General features: G+C 41.4%; 1 protein-coding gene and 1 non-coding gene across 2 annotated transcripts; both read right to left on the reverse strand.

Moving 5' to 3' along the window:
• Positions 1–52: 52 nt before the first annotated feature.
• DAD1 (defender against cell death 1) lies at positions 53–20,400 on the reverse strand. Its single transcript, XM_036272779.1, has 3 exons — positions 20,121–20,400; positions 12,892–13,066; positions 53–296 (listed from the first exon to the last, which is right to left on the reverse strand). The coding sequence occupies exons 1-2, from the start codon at positions 20,329–20,331 to the stop codon at positions 12,936–12,938; spliced, it is 342 nt and encodes a 113-aa protein (XP_036128672.1). The 5' UTR covers positions 20,332–20,400; the 3' UTR covers positions 53–296; positions 12,892–12,935.
• Positions 14,996–15,159, reverse strand: LOC118622260. Its single transcript, XR_004958014.1, has one exon. It is a non-coding gene; the product is annotated as a U1 spliceosomal RNA (small nuclear RNA).
• Positions 20,401–20,878: the final 478 nt, after the last annotated feature.

A 20,878-nucleotide genomic window follows, 5' to 3' on the forward strand; every position in this document is an offset into this window, starting at 1 on the left:
GATCCTGATACTGATGAGGAATAAAATAAAAAAAGAGAGCCGGAGGCACAGAAAGGAGTGGCATGGAGTTTACTTTGGAAGGAAGGCAAAAAGGTTACACAATGGAAGGGAGAAGAGGTCATGTAAACAGAGGCTCATTTTCAAAGTTGCTTTGACACAGAAGCAAGGGAACTTCTCTGGCTCTCCACCAGCATACCGGGTCAGAGCCAGTAGTGAGCAGAAATCTGCAGAAAATCCATGTGTCCAACAAGCCGCCATCTCAAGAGTTCTTCTCCAGGGGAAATCAAAAAGTGAACCTAAAAGAAAGAAGCGCAATGGTAAGAGCAGACGGCCAAGGATTTTAAAAAGGTCTTATGACACTACAGACAGTGCCCTAAATCCTGGGCAATATTTAAACCAAGCTAGAACCAAATATTTTTCTCCCAACATTTTACAGAAGAATCCATAAAAATTAACGTTTAAATCTGAATTCCCAGCACACCAAGACAAAGCTGACTAGGAACTGGTAGTCATGGGTTTTAACTCCAGCTCCATAATCAATTAGCGGCACACCTTTATGTTAGGTCCCCCTGCCCTCTCAGGCTCAACTCTTAGAGGTAGGGAGGTAGCAATTTAGCCTAAAACACTTCTCTGGATCTAGAAAGTTTATAAAGCACTAAATTCCAGTTTGGAGGAGGAGGAGGAAGAAAGAATTCAAGAAAAAAAGTAGAGAAAAATTCCTAATTTCACATTTAACAAAGGAAACACAGAAGATATTTTTTCATTTACAGATAAGTTTATTTTGGGGAAGAATGTGGGGAATAACTCCGGGAAGCGACCTCATTGCTGCTAGAGTCAGATGAGGTGGGGTCTGGAAACTGAGTGAAGCCGGGGGCCCCTTCCAGTGCCTCCAGGAGGGCTGGCTGTGCCCCGTGTGGGTAGTTAGAACGTAACCCCTCTGCCCTGGGCTCCAAAGTCTATAGCCACAGGCGGCTAATCTTCCTGTAGTGACCCATAAAAATACTGTAATCTACGTGTAATTCTATGTGTGTCATGACTTGAAAAGGTTGGAAAACACTACCTTTCACAAGAGCTAGGCTACCCCAGTAGGTAAAAGGGCACCAGCTTATTTTGTGTATTGGTTCTGATCTGGAGACTCCAGCATCAGAGCTTAAATGGAAGATGTTAGACTTCTAGCCAGACTGCTTTTATTTCACTAACAATGGTATTTAGAGAAATGCAACATCATTGCAGAACATTCCCACATCAGTTGGATTATGAAATGTGTAAAAAAACAGGGAACAAAAAGTATCCACAAGAACAAACAGACCTATTAAAATTCACCTTTTCACTCAGACTATGAATTAACATGACATCAGTTCTAATGGCCAAGGTGAGAGAGAACTTGAGCAGAGGGCCACTTCAGTAAAGAGCTTTGACATGTTTACAATTAAAAAGGAAATTATAATTTAGTACAAAGGTCAAGTTTTGAGATCCATGATATTAAAACATTTAAATCTGAGACACAGGCCCTGGCCGGTTTGGCTCAGCGGTTGGAGCGTCGGCCTGCGGTACAGAGAGACCCGTGTTCGGTCCCCGCTAAGGGCACGTACCTCGGTTGCAGTTAGTCCCCAGCCCTGGTAGGTCGTGCGGGTGGCAGCCACTCGATGTGTCCTTTCACATCGATGTTTCTCTCTCTCTCTCTTCCTCTCTCTCCCTCCCGCTCTATCTGAACAAAAAATGGAAAAATATCCTCGGGTGAGGATAAAAAAAATAATAATAATAATAAATCTGAGACACAGGAGTTGGTCCATCTAGAAGGTGAAAATGACTCATATGAGTCTCTTTGATAGTGGTTTTCAGAAAATCCTATTTACAAAGATCTGCTCCCTTCTTTTAATGCAAAAATACATTTACCGGATAGTCTAAAAGCAGAGGTTCTAAAATTCTTTGAAATGTTTGCTCAGTAAAACTGGACTGACTACTCAACAGCTCAGAAGAATGGTTCCCACTGTTACCCAAGAGAGAAAGGTTTCAAGAAACTAATAAAATGTCCTCCTTCGATATCAAGACATGCAAAATGGAAGACACCTACTGAGAAAGGTTCGCATGATTCCTTCAGTCTATTTCACTCACGCAGAAAAGACAGCACCACTTGATCAGTCTACCCTAATCATAGTAAAAGAAAGCAAGGCGCAACACAAAAACTGTTAAAAATAATTACTCCTGCCCAGCCGGTGTGGCTCAGTGGATTAAGCAACGTCCCATGGACTGGGGCGTCCTGGTTCAATTCCCAGTCACGGCACATGACTGGGATTCAGGCTTGATCCCCAGTAGGGGGTGTGCAGGAGGCAGCTAATCGATGTTTCTCTCTCACACAGATGTTTCTATTTCTAGAAATAACAACAACAACAATAATAATAATAAATGATTTTAAATAAATAAATTACTCTTGCCCTGGTTGGTTTGGCTCAGTGATTAGTATCGGCCCTCAGACCAAAGGGTCAAGGGTTGGGTTCCCGATCAAGGGCACGTTACCCAGGTTTCAGGTTTGATCCCTGTTCCCAGTCAGGGTCATGCAGGGGTCAACCAGTCGATGTGTTTTTTTCACATCCATGTTTCTCTCTCTCTCCCTCCCTCCCTACCTTCTATTTAAAAAAAATTACTCTCTATATAGATATAAAAAATAATGTCAGACAGGGTCATTTTATGTGGAATCTGTATTCCTCTCCAGCACCATCTCTATTCAGACACTAGCACTGAGCAAATATGTTCAATACTGATTTTTCTTCAAATCCATCTCATCCTGGATCCTGGTCACCTAATTAAAACTGGAAGTAGAAAAATGTGAATCAAAGACCATTCTGCAGAAATTCTAGGTTCAGAGCTCAATCTCAATCACTACAACTTAAGAAGGCACAGACTGTGTACTTCTAACACTGAAAGGAGCTTTAGAGATCAGCTAATCTAATCCTCTCACTTTATAGATGAGGAAGCTATAACCTAGAAGTCTGACAGATTTGTCCAGAGCTGTTCTGTCCAAAACCATGGCCACTAGCCACAAGCAACTATTTAAACTTAGTTAAAATTAAATAGAATCCAAAAATACGATTCCTCAGTCACTTAGCTTCATTTCAAATGTTCAATAACCACACGTGCTGGTGACTACCATGCCACGTGGTGCAGACACAGAACCTCGCCACACTGCAGGAAGCCCAGGGTCACCCTCTCTGGATAAAGTCAGTTCTCTTGCATTTCTTCTGGATCATATTAAAGATGATCAACTTTGCAGAAACATTGTAAATAGCCTAACTTCATCTTTTCTTATCAACCTTTCTGGTTTTTTCCATTAAAAAGAAAAGCAAGTTTAATATATATACATATATATACACACACATATATATGTTTTTGTTTTTTTTTAATCCTCACCTGAGGATATTTTTCCATTGATTTTTCAGATAGAGTGAAAGGGAGAGAGGGAAAGAGAGAAACACACACATCGATTGGTTGCCTCCCACACGACCCCCACCAAAGCCAGGAACCAAACTGCAACCTTGGTACATGCCCTTGACTGGAATTAAACCAGCGACTCTCTGGTCTGTGGGCTGAAGCTCTAACTGCTGAGCCAAACCAGCCAGGACTAATATATATTTTTTTAATCCTCACCCGAGGATATTTTTTTATTTATCTTCAGATAGAGTGGAAGGGAGGGAGAGAGATAGAGAGAAACATCAATGTGAGAGAGACACATAGACTGGTTGCCTCCCCCACAACCCCGACCAGGGCCAAGGACAAACTGCAACCCAAGTACATGCCCTTGACCAGAACTGAACTTGTGACTCTTTGGTCTGTGGGCCGACGCTCTAACCACAGGGCTCAAAATTTAGTATTTTTAATGGAAACCTTCTAACAAGATGTATATATTTATCATCCAAAAGTTTTTTTGTTTTTGTTTTTTTATCCTCACCCGAGGACATTTTTCCATTTTTTATTCAGATAGAGCAGGAGGGAGGGACAGAGAGAAACATCGACATGAAAGGGACACATCGAGTGGCCGCCACCCGCACGACCCAGCCAGGGCAGGGGACAAACTGCAGCCGAGGTACATGCCCTTAGCGGGGATCGAACCTGGGTCTCTGTGGACTGCAGGCCGACACTCTAACCGCTGAGCCCAACCGGCCAGGGCCCAAAAGGTTTTTGACATAATAAAGAAGGAAAATAAAAATGTTTGAGTCAAAATGTCTTGTTAAGTTCCTACTCAGTCACTTATTAGTTCCAGGGCCTAGACAAGTCAACTTAAATTTCACCACATTTTAATTCCCTCCTGTGTAAACAAGAAGACTACTATTTGTCCACCTCCATCAAAGAGTGTGTCATGAGGATCACATGTTATGTGTGTAAAAGTATATATAAAATAAATGTGAGTCCTGCAAGCCTGGTGATAACTACAATGCATTTTTAAAATATTGTTTAACGCCCTGGCCGGTTTGGCTCAGCGGTTAGAGCGTCGATCTGCGGACCAGAGTCCCGGGTTCGGTTCCCACGAAGGGCACGTACCTCGGTTGTGGTTAGTCCCCGGCCCCAGTTGGGGTTGTACGGGTGGCAACCAGTCAGTCAGTCGATGTCTCTCTCACATATCGATGTTTCTCTCTCTCTCTCTTCCTCTTTCCCTCCCACTCTGTCTGAAGATAAATGCAAAAATGTCCTCAGGTCAGGATAAAAAAAAAATTTGTTTAACTTTATAAAAGGCCCTATATAAACATCGTGCACTTTGTTATAGACAGTCATACTTTAACCTTCCTGTGAATAGATTATGGGAATCTGATAATATGAATAAAAGCCAATAATTGAGGTGGGGGCAAAGCCCAGTTGACAATCCACACAAATAGCCAATCCTCCTCAAACACAATGGGAACTCTCATGAATTCCAGTAATCAGAGCGTGAACAGCTGCAAGAAAATGATGAACATCCAGCCCTGGCCGGTTTGGCTCAGCGGTTAGAGTGTCGGCCTGCGGTCCGGAGAGACCCGGGTTCGGTTCCCGCTAAGGGCACGTACTTCGGTTGCAGTTTGTCCCCGGCCCTGGTTGGTCGTGCGGGTGGCAGCCACTCGATGTGTCCCTTCACGTCGATGTTTCTCTCTCTCTCCCCCTTCCTCTCCCTCCCTCCCACTCTATCTGTACAAAAAATGGAAAAATATCCTCGGGTGAGGATAAAAAAAAAAAAAAGAAAATGATGAACATCCAGGCCAATCCCCTCACTGTGCAGACAGGGAAACTAGGGCTGAGAGGCGAGTTTACTTCTCCATTCCACACAGCAGGCCTTCCAACTTCTAGTCTCGTGTTTACTTCTGCCTTGGCTTCTTTCTTCCACAGCACTTTCCACATGTCTTAGCACCCACATGACTAATGACACAGCTATTTTATATAGCATTTTCTTGCAGTTAAAAATGATTTATTCATCATACACTCATTCAACAAACATGCATTGTGACTATAGGCTGTGCTAAGCCCTGAGGTCCCAACTCTCAGTGGGAGAGACAGGGAAGTGAAACAAATAGTTTCATAACATTGTGGTAAATACGGCATTAGAGGCAAGCACAAATGGACTCCCAAGAGCCCCAGAAAAGGCTCCTACACAACCTGGGGCCGAAGATAACTTGGAATAGGAATCATCAATCTGCAAAACTGGAGCAAATAAGGCAGGAATTTAGGGCAGCAATGAATTTCATAAACACAAATCTACTTGATATATTCTCTCTCTTTCTCATCCCCCCCCCTTTTTTTTCTCTCTCTCTAATAGCTTTAAATGGACAAAATACAAAAGAAAGCTCAGTCACCAATTAGAGAGTCATCAATTAGTGTTTTTTTTAGTAAATATAATAAGCAGATTCAAGGTTTTAAGAATAATAGGTAAAAACCCAATTAAAAAATGGGCAGAAGAACTAAACAGACACCTCTCCAAACATGACATACAAATGACTAAGAGACATATGAAGAAATGCTCATCATCACTAATCATCAGAGAGATGCAAATTAAAACAACAATGAGGTATCACCTCACACCTGTCAGAATGGCCACCATCAACAAATCATCAAACAACAAGTGTTGGCGAGGGTGTGGAGAAAAGGGGACTCTAGTCCACTGCTCGTGGGAATGCAGACTGGTGCAACCACTATGGAAAACACTATGGTGTTACCTCCAAAAATTAAAAGTTGAATTGCCATTTGACCCAGTGATCCCACCTCTAGGAATATATCCTAAGAAGCCTGAAACACCAACCAGAAAGAATATATGTACCCCCATGTTCATAGCAGCACTATTTACAATACCTAAGATCTGGAAACAGCCCAAGTGTCCATCAGTAGACGAATGGATAAAAAAGTTGTGGTACATACACACAATAGAGTACTATGCAGCTGTAAGAAAGAAGGATCCCTTATCCTTTGAGATGACATGGAGGGACCTGGAGAGTATTATCCTAAGTGAAACAAGCCAAGCAGAGAAAGACAAATATCACATGATCTCACTTATTTGTAGAATATAATGAACATAACAGTCTGAGGAACAGGGAAGACCCAGAGACATGGAAGTAGGCTACAGACTGATAAGCCTCAGAAGAGGGGTAGGGGGGAGGGAAGAGATAAACCACAGAACTTATATGCATGTACACATAACCGATGGACATGGACAACAGAGCTGGGGACGGGGTGGGGGTGATGGGGAGGAGGGTGTCAATGGGGAAAAAAGGAGGAACATCTGTAACAAAAATAAATTTAAAAAAAAAAGAAAAATAGGTAAAGAATTAGTCTCACCCTCTGAGGAAAAAAAAAAGAGTTGAAAAATGATGCTGTGTTTAGCTCAAAATATGTTCTACAAATGTAGAATAGTTCCCTTTTTGGCAAACCTAATTTACCATAAAGTGGAATGTCAAATATATGAAATTTTAACAGCCCCTCCCAACGAAAAATTAAAGATTTTTGCTAGTGGGAGGTCATGTAGAGGGCAAAAACAGGTCTAGAACAAACCAAAAGGGAGCTCTTGAACCAATAAGATAAAATAAAGGAAGTAAGCCCTGCATACCGTTCTTTCCTGTGTGACAAAAGCCTTGGCCCACTTAAAGGTTCCATGCCCTTTGTGCCTAACTCGACACTGCCCACTTATGGCCAGAATGTAAAGCAACCCCCGCCCAGCATCTAAGTCCACTTGGACCTCTGCTGCCCTCCTGTGACTGGAAAAAACAGGTTTTATCACAAAGATAGGGGCTTCTTCCCCCAAACTCAACTTCTCTTCCTCTTCGCAGTATAATCTCTCAGCCAATGAATTGTACCATCCACTAGGTGGCAGTAGAACCTAAAGAATAATACTTAGATTCCTGCGATAATTCTCTAGATTACTATACTTTACTGATGAATTTGAAAAGCCAATAGTAATTGCATATTTGTAAATAGTAATGCTTGTCAGAGTTATGTCTGCCCAGACCATAGCCCCCTTGCTCCGTCCAGGATTAAACACTAAGAATTTTTAGAGACCTGTAGTAGAATGGCCTCCACTATAAAAACAAAACAACACTAACAAGGTTTTAACACAAGCATTAGCCAATCTCCACGAGGCTGAGCACACTTCCAAGCTCAGATTTGATCCTCTGTGCCCATTTCACTGTGCCAGAGCCAGGAACTCTCTTTCCCAAACCATGACCCAATGGTAGCATGTCCCCCTTGTCTTCATTTCCCTTTGGAACGTCTGAGAGAGTCTGCCATATATTTTTTTAAAGACTTGCACAAAGAGATATAAATATACAAAATAGAAAATAATTACAGAACGTATGTAAATTTTCAAATATTCAAATTTACTGAGTTTCTGTGTCATGCATTCATTCAAAGATTTACTGCCACCTAAGTACCAAACACTGACCATCATTTTAAATGTACATGAATTCTCCCAACTCAGAAGTTTACTAGGAGCATTTTTCATCTTTGTGTTTACATTTTTATAATCTAAAAAATATTGACTCTATTCTTAACCACTGGAATAGCCATCTTTAAGCAGTGCTGCCAACTGAGCAGCTTTTACCACAGGGTTTCTTAAAATGCCATCTTTGGACATGTTTTCAGAAAGGAGACCGCAAAGTCTAAAGTTTGGAAATGGTTGTATTTAATAGATCAAGGTTTTCATTAGTCCTGGCTGAACAAAACTGCCACGAACTTCAAGTCTTACAGCAAAGAGAAGGAAATGGGCCTGCAGAAGAATTCAAAGGGAACTTCAGTTGAATCAACAATGCTTATAATCTGTTCAAAACCCACTAATTTCAGGGGTCTGTTTTATTCTCTGTACTTCTCTGTATTTTTTAAATTGTCATAATAAAAACAAGGAAAGGAAAGAAATAAGGAGGTGGATAGTGATAAAATAACAGTGGTAACTTTTTAAAAACATTTCTTAACTCTTCAATTGCCAAATACCTTACAGTAAATAGCCTTAAGCAAAAATGGAACATGAAAATTTTTTGACATCAGACTAGATTATCAGACTTATTAGTTACAAGATTTCCAGCAAGACCTTCTGAACCTCTGTTTCTCATCTGCAAAGCCAATCCCAGGTGTTTTATGGGTGGGGTACTGGAGTTGTTGCCTCTGACTGGTGTCAGGCCCAGGAGGGGACGTGAGTGTATGTTACAAACATCCTCTGCCAGCTGGGCCTCCACCCTGACGCCCTCTCTCCCAACCTTAGGAGACGCCTGGCATTCACTGGCTTGGAGAGGGAGTCGCTGCAATCTCTAACTCTTCTTCATATTGTCTTCTCTGTGTTCCTTTGTCCTCACCCCTTTGAGGACATCAGTCACTGGATTTAGGGCTCATCATAAATCAAGAATAATTTTTTTCAAGATCCTTAACTAATTACAGCTTCAAAGACTATTTCTAAAAAACATCATATTGTGGGGTTCTGGGTAGATGTGAACTTTGGAGGGACACTATTCGGTCCACTACAGTATTCAAAAATAAATTTAAAAAAGAGCCCAGCCGGTGTGGCTCAGTGGTTGAGTGTCGACCCATGCACCAAGAGGTTCTGCAGGACAACTTAAGCTTGAACTTTTCATTGATGAACCCATCCCCTCCTCTCAGGATTATTCTTAAAAGAGGGGACAAGGGGCCCTTTCTAAATCTATTCTCAGTCCTACAGTGAGTGACAAGGCTCAGTCTGGCTCCGGCTGGTAAATGTGAGCGTCGTGTGCAGGGCACGTAGGAGTATCTGCCTTTTCCACTGACTTACCCAGTGGCTCCCAGTTCTGCTCAGAAAAAGAAGAAAAGGGAAAGAGGGAGAGAGGGAAGGAAAGAGTCAGACTTAGATCTATGGGCTCAGAAACAGACCTGGTAATTGTGCATCATTTTTCTTTTTTCTTTGTATTCATTTATTTGCTTATTTTTGTTCTCTAATTTGGTCCAAAGTGTTGTCACATTGCACATAGAATTGAGTTAGAAGCACATAAAAAGGGCAAATGATATATGTTAAAAATTGAGAACAGGACAGTAAAGTATATGTCAAATAAAGGATCTCTATGAAAAAACACACTCTCTATGAAATGATTTAACACTGCAATCTGGGATTGGAGATTTTGCTGTACCCTGGGCCCATAATTCCCAACCGAACAGGTGGCTCTAGGTTATTACAATAGTCTGCAGTATGCAGTTTCTGCTGAGCCTGCTTTTTCCCCTCTGTTTTTGTCATAATTTTGAAATACTAAACTCTCTGCAGCAGGGTCCTCCTCCAATCACAAAAGCCCTAGAAAATAATTCTCCATGATTTGGTATCTCCCTGGGCCTGGAGAACATCCTTAAAATGTTTGTGCCGTCCCTTTCTTAAGCATACACATGACTCATCTAGAAAAAATAACTTGAGAAATCTAGAGTAAGGCAATCAGAAGACTTAAGACCTTTCCAGCAAAGTTCCTATCAGAAAGCCCAGAGTTACTCATGATGTTTGCAGTCATAAAGTCAATGTTGGTGGGTCAGCTTTCTAGCTGTCTTCAGAGAGTTATCATTGGTCAGACATCTTGCCCACTCCCTCTGCACAGTGGCTCCCTTCTCTGGACTCCCACAGCATCTTGTTCTCATCTTTAGTGTGGCTTGAACTATGCTGTATTTAACTGCTGTGTTTACATGCCTTCTCCCCTACTATAAGGTAGGAGTCATGTTTTACTTTTCTTTGTATTTCCAATAATAGGCACATAGAAAAGGAGGAAGGGAGAGGCACAACTCAAGTCTTAATCAGTTCTCCAAAGAGTTAAATTGTATTAGAATAGTAAGTGGTTCCCAAAGTTTTTCACTGAAATACAAAACCTCTGTCACCTTACCACTATCAAAAATGAAATCTCAGCCCTGGCCAGTGTGGCTCAGTTGGTTGGGCATTATCCTGTACATTGAAAGTTGCTGGTTTGATTCCGGCCAGGACACATACCCAGGTTGCTGGCTTCATCCCCTGTAGGGGGTGTATAGGAGGCAGCCAATCAATGTTTCACTATCACATTGATGTCTCTCCCTCTCTCCCTCTCCCTTCCTCTCCCTCTAAAAACAAAATCAATAAAAAAATATTTGGGGAAAAAAATTTACCTGAACTAACAGAACTGTTTTTGAGGCAATATCAATAATGAAAAGGATCTATGTAATATAAGTAACTAATTAAATCATGCCAGAAATTGAAATAGTCATTGTCACATTATTGATTTCACTTAGTACATGGTTGCTCTAACTCTTGTATTGGATTTCTGATCAGTACAAAAATGACAGCTTTCCAAGTAGTGACAGAAAGAAGCTTGTCCTAGGATATTCTTCCCCTATATAAGATTTCCTAAGGTTCTCTTTTCTGAACCAGCCAGTAAACACAACACTAAATTTTGTATTGAAAAGGCAAAGAAAAGAGTACAGTTATTCTTCAGTAAGCTATGTGGGGTCTTGGAAAAGCACGAGACCAACAGCACTGCTGTACTAAGGCGATGTTCTGCAACCACTTAGCTATGTGGCCAGGAAAAGCTACTGGATTATTCTGGACCTCTGTTTTCTTATATATAAAATAAGTGTTGCGCCCTGTCCGGTTTGGCTCAGCGGTTAGAGCGTTGGAACTGCGGTCCTGAGAGACCCGGGTTCGGTTCCCGCTAAGGGCGCGTACCTCGGTTGCAGTTTGTCCCCGGCCCTGGTCGGTTGTGCAGGTGGCAGCCACTCGATGTGTTCCTTTCACATCGATGTTTCTCTCTCTCTCTCTCTGTTCCTCTCTCTCCCTCCCACTCTACCTGAACAAAAAAATGGAAAAATGTCCTCGGGTGAGGATAAAAAAAAAATAATAATAAAAATAAAAAATAAATAAATAAATAAAATAAGTGTTGCCCTAGCCAGTTTGGCTCAGCAGTTAGAGCACTGGCCCACGGACCAAAGGGTCACAGGTTCAATTCCCAGTTAAGGGCACGTACCTGGGTTGCAGGTTCGATCCCCAGCCCCGGTCGGGATCATACAGAAGACAACTGGTCAATGTGTATCTCTCACATCGATGTTTCTCCCCCCCAACCACCACCACTCTATCCAAAGATCAATGGAAAAATATTCTCAGGTGAGGATTAAGCAAAAAAAGAAAATTAGAAATTAAAAATAAATAAAATAGCCCAGCCAGTGTGGCTCAGTGGTTGAGCATCAACCCATGCACCAAGAGATCGCCAGTTCGATTCCCAGTCAGGGCACATGCCTGGGGTTATGGGCCCAATCCCCAGTGTGGGGGCCAATCCATGTTCTCTCACATCAGTGTTTCTCTCTCTCTCCCTCTCCCTTCCTCTCTCTCTAAAAAAGATCAATAAAGAAAAAAAAAATTTTTTTTAAAGAAAAAATAAAATAGACCCAGCCGGTTTGGCTCAGCAGTTAGAGCATAGGCCTGCAGACCAATGAGTTGCGGTTCAATTCCAATCAAGGGCGCGTATCTCGGTTGCAGTTCATCCCTGGCCTTGGTTGAACAAAGGGAGGCAGACAGTCGATGTGTCTCTCTCACATCAATGTTTCTCTCTCTCTCTCCCTCCCTCCCACTCTATCTGAAGATAAATAGAAAAAGAAAAAATATCCTCGGGTGAGGATTAAAAAAATAAATAAGTGTTTCTATATATTTTGAATATATAGTTTGAAAAACACCCATGTACTTCTTAGAGTTTTCAGATTCTGCTTAGAAGGGAGAGATGGATAGGAGGGCACACAACATATAAAGGTGTCCAAACAATGAAGGCTTTTCAACTTATCAATGAAAACAATTCTAGCTCCAATGTTGTTTTACACATGGAGAACTTATATAAGAATTTGTTTAGAAAAAGAGTTCTGCTAAAAAAGAAAAAATGGCAAATAAAACAAATGACATCTCATCCTATATTCTGAAGTGTTCTCCCAAGCTAATCCAATTGCCCTTTTATTTCTACTTTAGCAATGTATTAGCAAATGGCCAGTCTTTCATTCAGCATACACTGGATGTCTGTCAGGTGTAAGCGCTATACTAGGTACTATGGGGACAATGGCCCAGGACTTAAAAGTCACCTAAGATCAAAATCAGAAAAAATTACAGGAGAAATCTAAAAGCAAAACCTATAATTTTTGTCTCTTCCAAGATCTCAGTTATTTTTAATGGAATTATTGCTGCAAAAATTTATGTATTAGCTACAGCAAACCCCCGTTTTGTTATCTAAATGATCTGTAGAACATTAAGAAGAGAGGGCAATGACCAAGAGTGGCAGCACTGATGAATCATAATATTGCATACTTTGCAGACTGATGAAAAATTCTGCAAACGTCTTATCAGCAATTTGGGAACCTTGCCAACTATGATCAAAACCAGCCCCATACAATTTTCATTTCTAAAATCAACATGATGGGAAAAAGGCTCTGATCACCACTTACATTTTTCTAGTCTGCCACTCCTCAATTAAGCAAACAGGAATGACTCAGCCAACGAAGTTCATGACAACAAGGTGCAGGATGGTGCTGGCAAAGAGAAAATCAGCAAAGGCTCGCTCCGGGGAGATGCCTTGGAAATCCGCTTTGTTCTGTGGGTTGATCTGTATTCTCAGACAAACTGTACAAGAAGCAAACACAAAAAGTATTATCTAAAAGTATAAAACAAATATAACTGCTATTGAACATACATACCCTATGACCCAACAATTCTATCCTAACAGAAAGTATACAAAAATGCATCAAAAGACATGTACAGGAATGACACCCATGACAACCCCAAACTGGAAACCATCTAAATGTCTATCAACAGTAAAATGGATAAATTATGGTACATGCATACAATAGAACACTATACAACAATGACAGGAGGGGGGATTGGAGGAAGGTTGTAAAAAAGCACAAACTTTCAGTTATAAAATAAGTTAAGTTAGGATGTAATGTAGAGCATGATGACTATAGCTAACACTACTGTATGGTATATAAGAAAGTTAAGAAAGTAAATCCTATGAGTTCTAAACACAAAGAGAAAATTTTTTTCCTTCTTTTTATTGTATCTATATGAGAAGATAAATGTTAATTGAACCTACTGTGGTAATCATTTCACAATAGAAGCTCCCCATGAAGGCGGGTAAGATAAAGAATTGATGTATTATCATCATCATGATCACAGCAACCCAAGTTATTACAATGACAACATCAGTATGTTGTTCTGCTGAGATGCAAAGATCCTGAAGGTCATAAAGAGCAATACTAGATGTAGTGCATAAAATGCCCAAGAGGTGGCAGGGGTGGACCTGCTGGGGGAAGGTTGAAAGCATCCCCTGGGAATCTTTCCAAATATACTCACCATTCCAGAATCTTGATAAGCCATCCCTAGCTGTATAATCACAAACCTTCCAGAGTCTGCTGATAGGGGTGTCATATCCCTCAGATGAAATGGGATACACAAAAGGTAAAGAACACCTGTTCAAAAAGCTCCTCCACAAATGATCCTTCGGTCTCTCCCTGAGCACTTCCAAAGTTGGAAATCTATGACCTCCTGAGGCTGACTGTTCCATTTTAGCAGTTGTAATTTAATCCTTAAATGTGTATTCATTCAGCAAAATATTAACTGAGTCTATTATGTGTCATGCATTGTCCCAGGTGCTGAGAATACGGCACAGAACAAGATGAACAAGCATCTGGCTCCCAAGAAATTTACACTCCAGTGGAGAGAAACATATAATAAGTAAAAAAAATAAACACTAAAATAACACATAGAGATATGTATTATGAAGAAAATAAAACAAGGTAATAAGGGAGTGAGGGGGAAGCTATTTTTTATTTGGTGGTCACAAACTCCTCTAAGGTGCTATTTAAAGACCAAAATTTGAAAGACAGGATCTAGGGGCAGAGCATTCCAGGAAGCAAGAATAATCTTGACATGTTCTTGGTATAAAGGTCAGACTGAGAAAGATGGCTGGGCAGGAAGGGTCAATCTGGAGTTGTTTATCTTCACTTCAAGTGAAGATGTCTAGTGGGCAACTGGATTTACTAATTTGGAATTCAGGGAACAGGTCAGAACTAAAAATATAAATGTGGCAGTTGTAATTATACTGACATTATTTAATTTCACCAATATGTAAAATGAAACAGAGACGAGAGTTGTCAAGAACCATGCCTTCCAACAGAGAAGAACCTAGCACAAATAGTAGAAAGGGAAAAACCAATGAAGTGAGAAGGAATAAGGTGAGTGCAGTTCAATAAAAGCTTTGAGAAGAAAGTACTCCACACAGAACTAAGCAGCCATGTTAAATGCTAACTGTTGCTGAGCACCCAGGTAAGGTGAATAGGTACATGGTCATTAGAACTGCCAAGAGTAGTTTCACTTAGCAGTGCCTGAGAAAGACCACCACCAAGAGTAGGTTAAGGAATGAATAGAAAATGAGAAAGCACAAACAGCAACTAGATTATTCTTTCTAGGAATTCTGTAATGATGGAGAAGAAAAAAAATGGAATGATAATGAGAGGGGTATCTGAAGTCAAATAAAAAATTTGACTGGGGGGCCAGGGGAGAGAGCAAACACAGTCCCCCACTATCACAAATTATGCAGTTGAGTTTCCCACATTTGGGGAAATTGCAGGGGTTAGCACATCTGGAGTTCCATGGATAAGCCTTGCCCTGGGAAAACCACCTTCATGATCATGGTATCTCCCCTGCCAGGTAAGAATCAAATAAAAAGCCCTGGTCGGTTTGGCTCAGCGGTTAGAGCGTCCGCCTGCGGTCCGGAGAGACCCGGGTTCGGTTCCCGCTAAGGGCATGTACCTCATTTGCAGTTTGTCCCCGGCCCTGGTTGGTCATGCGGGTGGCGACCACTCGATGTATCCCTTTCACATCGATGTTTCCCTCTCTCTCTCTTCCTCTCTCTCCCTCCCACTCTGTCTGTACAGGAAATGGAAAAATGTCCTCAGATGAGGATTAAAAAAAAGAATCAAATAAAAAATTTTAATTGAACAATATTAGAGCGTGTTCGTATGATGAAAGGATAAAGCAGAGAGAGAGAACTTAATAATGCAGAACAGAAGGATGAGTACAGAAGCTGAGTCCCTGAATGAACAAGAGGACTGGATCCTCTGCACAGTGAAGGAATTGGCCTTTATAGGAAAAGGATACATCACCCACCATCACGGGAAGTAAGCCAGGCAAGTGCAGGTGGGTTCCCGATTCCTTGGTGGGAAGATGAAAGAATTCCTGTCTACTTTCTTAGTGAAAAAATAAAGCAAGATCATCAACTGAAAATACAAGAAAAGAAAAAATACAGAAGAGAGTAGAGAGAAAAGTTATAAAACATATTTTAAAAAAGCAAACGTATCAGGTAAGTATTATAAGACCACTGGGCAGGGCTGAGTGCCCATTTGTGTTTCTATTCACACCAATACTTCTTTGTCACAGCTCTATATCCATACTTGCCTGTCTGCACCTCACACTAGATTACAAACACTGAGAATAGAGACCAGTTGTTTCACAGTTGAATCCTCAGTTCCTTGGCAGAGAACCTGGCATATAACTTGTTCAGTATTCCTTAAATTATTATGGGCATACTCACAATTTAACATATACAGTGTTAAGCACTGAGCATGCAGGATGAAAAGACAGCCCCTACTTTTAAGGGGCTCACCTTCCAGAGAGAAGACTGACATGCAAACAAATACAGCACAATATCCAAGTGCGCGGCTCTCTCTCTCTCTCTCTCTCTCTCTCTCTCTCTCTCTCGTGCGCGCGCACACACACACAGTGAAATAGAAATATAGGAGAAAAGTCTACTGCTGGAAGGGTCCCAAAGGGAAGCAGCTCTTGAGCTGAGATGTCTAAGAAGTGAAGGAATTTTCCAGGCAGTCAAGCAAAGGTAAAATAGCTTGAGATGTTCAGGGAATAGCAAGTACCTCAATAATGCTGGAGGATAAAATACAAGGGGCAAAAGCTGGAGATATGAACAGGACCACATCATGAAAGAGCCTATAAAACCGTGGAAAAAAATTGTAATTTTTCCTTGAGAATCACAGACAAATATGAGGTAGGAAGCAGCACAATCAGACTTGCAAGTCAAAACAAGCCTGCAAACATAGTGTTAGAAGGACTGGAAGGAGAGGTACTGGAGCCTGGGAGGTCAGGAAGGAAGCTTACAACAGTCTAAATAAGAGCCTGAGTCAACTGAGGATAAAGAGGTAGCAATGAATATAAAATAGATTTAGAGTACTCTCAGGCACAAAGCTGGCAAACTTCCAATCTCTTGGATAGCAATTATGACAGATAATATAAGAATCCATAAAGCTAAAGAATAATTTTTTTTAAATGCTGGCCCCTGGTACACACAGCCCAAACATTCCCAGAAAACATTCTGGATTAGGCTTCCCTGCCTTTCAAATAAAACTGCTTTTGTATTTGTAAACTAGGGGGAACAAAGCTATTTTTTAAATTGAAATTGTTTCATATAGATTAATAGTCCAAAGTTGTGAAATGACTTTAAAAATTATTTCAAGATCAAAGACTTATTTTAAGGACAGTCAACATTTTCCACTTATCCCCCCTACATAGCAGTTTAAATGAGCAGAAAGAGAGATTTCACTTAAGTAAAAAAAGAAACTAGAATGGCTGCCAATACTAAAATGTTAGTCTGGAAAAAGGGACAGATGTCCTCCTCTTGAGATATCTAACCACAAGATAAAAATACAACTGCTGAGGATGTTTGAAATCAGTAGCAAAGAAAAAAATATTCTACCCCTGAGGTCCTTTTTTAAAATGGTCTGTTTCTTCTATTCCCTCATGTACACTGTTGATTAAAAAAGAAAGAAAAAAGATTTCTCAATGGCAATTTTCTTGAAATTTCTGGCTCTTTCTTGAAACAGTAGGTAAGTCTCTGAAGCATGAGGGAATAGAAGAAACAGACCATTTTCATCAGACCGAAATAACACCAGTGTTTTTAAAAGTGTAGTAGCATTCTATATTGGTTTAAAATGTAGTGATCAATATCCACAGAATATATGTTAAATAAACGAATACAGAAGGAATGAAAGAGAACAGACTGCCAAAAAAAAACTAGGGAACCAGACTAAAGAACTTTTTCTGCCAATTCATCCTACATGCTAACACCAATTTTAAGTCTCTCTCTTACTCAGGATAAAATTCAAATTCCTTGGCATGGGTACTCAAAGCTCTAGCATGCAGTACTGCCAATCAACATTATCTCCTACAATTCCCTTTCTCAGTCAAACTGATCTCCTCCCTTTTCTTCCAACAGGAATCACGCCAGCACCATAAATAGGAACAAGGCTTCCCTTCCCAACAGTCAGAACAAAGGATAAACTTCAAATACAAATTCCCCCTTAAAACTAGTCTCCAGTTGAGGACCTGGGGTAACAAATGACAGAGCAAGCAGGATTTAGTAAGGTTGACACAATCAAAAGAAATGTAAATGATACTCTTCTGTGGTAACTATGAATTGTCATGAATCCTTTGCCAATTCTCCTTTAGCCACAATAGCTTCAAAAACAGGACTTGGCATAAGGAAAAGTTATCTGCTCAAAAAATCTTCTAGCTTTAGCCCACTAATAATCTACAACGCTAGTCCACACCTACTCTTCAGCAAACCACAGGCTTCTTGTAGCCCTGAGGAGTCATTTTAACCCTAAATGCTTATGAATCCAGGGTTATTTCAGCACGGAGATGTCTCATATTTTTAAATCAGCTTTTAGGCCCTACCCTATTACTAACCTTTTCAAACCTGACAGACAAAATCATCAAACAGAATTCACCAGAGCTTCTTTTGTTTTTTTTATCCTCACCCGAGCACATTTTGCATTCATCTTCAGACAGAGCAAGAGGGAGGAAGAGAGAGAAGCATCGATGTGAGAGAGACACATCAACCAGATGCCACCCACACAACCCCAACTGGGGCCGGGGACAAACTGCAAGCAAGGTACATGCCCTTAGCGGGAACCGAACCTGGGTCTCTCTGGACCACGGGCCGATGCTCTAACCACTGAGCAAAACTGGCCAGGGCTCATCAGAGCTTCTTAAGATTCCTTCTCCTGCCTGGCTAATAAAAGTCCTTTGTCATGAACAGCATGTGGGAGTAGGAAAGGGAGAGTCTACAGCAAAGAGCATAGAGTATCTGGTGCATCTGATGATGGCACCTTAGCAACTCCTGAAGACCAAAATGCTGCCACAGAGAACCAGGTCTTGGCCATCTAAAGCAAAATTCAAAGATAATGAAATATCCATCTGATCAACAGGCTAACTCTGCAACTCCAGACCAGGTTAGTGCACAAGTCATTAAGTCTTTTAGCTTAGTTTAGGTTCTGAGAAAGAAAGAAGAGCTTATCTAAGTCTGCACTAGTTATTTGAATGTGTTAAAACCATTCTACAGATCTATACTTGAAGCTGTGCTGAAGTCTCCACTGTAAATGAAGTCTCCAGACCATATTTTTTTTTATCCTCACCTGAGGACATTTTTGCATCTTCAGATAGAGCGGGAGGGAGTGAGGGAGGCAAGAGAGAGAGAAACATCAACATGAGAGAGACACATAGTGGTTGCCACCCACAGGACCCCAACCGGGGCTGGGGACAACCTGCAACCCAGGTATGTGCCCTTAGCAGGAACCGAACCCAGGATTCGCTGGTCTGCAAGCCGATGCTCTAACCGCTGAGCCAGACCAGCCAGGGCAGTCTCCAGACCATTTTAATGCTGTTATTTTGTCTGTGCCTCAACTAGGCTATAAACTAGCTGAGGACACGGAACATATACTTGGTGTATCCGCAAAGCATTTTACCATAATACCAATGTGATTCAATTCAAAATACAATGGCCTGACTGACAATGATCATGCTGGGAGAAAAAAAAAATGAATTCTGAAATGTTTTTAAAGTCATGCAGCAGGTGATACCAGTGACTGGCAAGGTCCCAGTGGTGGTCACCTATAAACTAGATTAGCTAACACTCCCTGACTCAAGTCTGGACTCAGTATTCATTGAATCCCTTTTGAGGAATAAAGGTCAGATTTTTGACAAAAATCTATGGGGACAGCTGGCTCTCATTAAATATGGCAGTCTACAAGGTACCAAACACTGGGAATCAGGAAGAATAACAAAACTAAAATAGAACTATGTGAATAAAAACTGAGTTCAGGGTGGTAAAATAACATCTTCACCCACAAGAAATAAGTAAGAGCAGCTAAAAGCCAAAGTCAAGTAAAGAATGATTCAACAAACAAAGCTCCTTTACTTATATTTCTTACACTGGTCATTGAAATATTTCACCGAGGTTGGTAATGATTAGACCAAAATGAGAGAAATGTTTCAGAGATGGGTTTTCTATTTTAAAAGTCTATCAACTTTCGATGGGTGTTGAAGCTAAGTGAAAACTGAAATGGAATTTTCCCTGGACCAAAATGAAGTGGATCACCAGCGTGAGCAACAGCATGAAGGTACTTTCTTCAGATTTAATTCCAGCTACTAGAGGGTTGTTTGGTAGTTGGTAGTGACAAACTTTCTGAGCCTCAATTTCCCCATTCACAAAAAGAGGGCAATGTAGGCTCCTCTCATAACTTCACGAGGAAAAGAGTACTGTGAGAATAAAAGCAAGCCACCAAAGTAACACATTATTACTGCGATTACTTATAAAATCATTCATTACCCGCTAGGATGAAGCTCCCCACACAAGAGATGAAGCCCGAGAGGAAAGAGTTGAAGGGAAAGGTCCCCACGAGGAGACAATAACCGAACTGCAGCGCCCCGGTCAGCAGTATATACAGGAGGTAGGCGTCCAGCAACTTCAGACGCTGAGGAGTGGTGCTCAAGTACTCTTCTAAGAATCGCGAGATGACCGACACTACTGAAGCCGACATGACTACTAGGTAGATACAACGGTTTGCACTCCCAAAACTCCGAGAGGACTCGGCCACTACACCGGATGTAGCGTTCGCGCGTGCGCATCTCCGTAACCAAGCTCCTCCCTCTCTGATTGGCCAAATTTGCGCAGGCGTAGAGGTGGGCCAAAGCATAAAACAACTAATGCGCAGACGCAGAATGCATCTGCCGGAAAACTACGACCAGTAAAAGCTAATGCGCCTGCGCACTGGATCTCCCATCTGGGCTGGAGACGTGTACTCTTTCTGTCCTACAGTCACGTTAGTGACGCTCACAGTTGCTCTGGCAACAAGACACTGTGGAAGGAAGCGGGGAGAGGTTTTACGGCCGGACCGCGTAGCTACCCGAGGATGTGTTCCACACCCATCCTCAAGGACTAACTGGTTCTGTTTTGAGTCAATGCTTGGCACTTCCCAGGTTCAGTACCAGCTCGGCCCTAACTCTGCTAAGGGTTCTGACTGCGCATGCCCGTCCTAGATCATTAGAGCAAGTGATATTCACCAGTGCCGCGAATCACTGCGCAGG

This window comes from Molossus molossus, unplaced genomic scaffold (assembly GCF_014108415.1).
Source record: "Molossus molossus isolate mMolMol1 unplaced genomic scaffold, mMolMol1.p scaffold_m16_p_1, whole genome shotgun sequence".
Lineage (NCBI taxonomy): Eukaryota > Metazoa > Chordata > Mammalia > Chiroptera > Molossidae > Molossus > Molossus molossus.

What these genes read in the sequence shown, in the direction of transcription:
- DAD1 (XM_036272779.1), bottom strand. Translation starts at nt 20,331, where the DNA reads ATGTCGGCTTCAGTAGTGTCGGTCATCTCGCGATTCTTAGAAGAGTAC. An exon ending in GGGGAGCTTCATCCTAGCGG is followed by an intron (nt 13,067 to 20,120) that starts GTAATGAATGAT and finishes CTTCTTGTACAG; the next exon opens with TTTGTCTGAGAATACAGATC.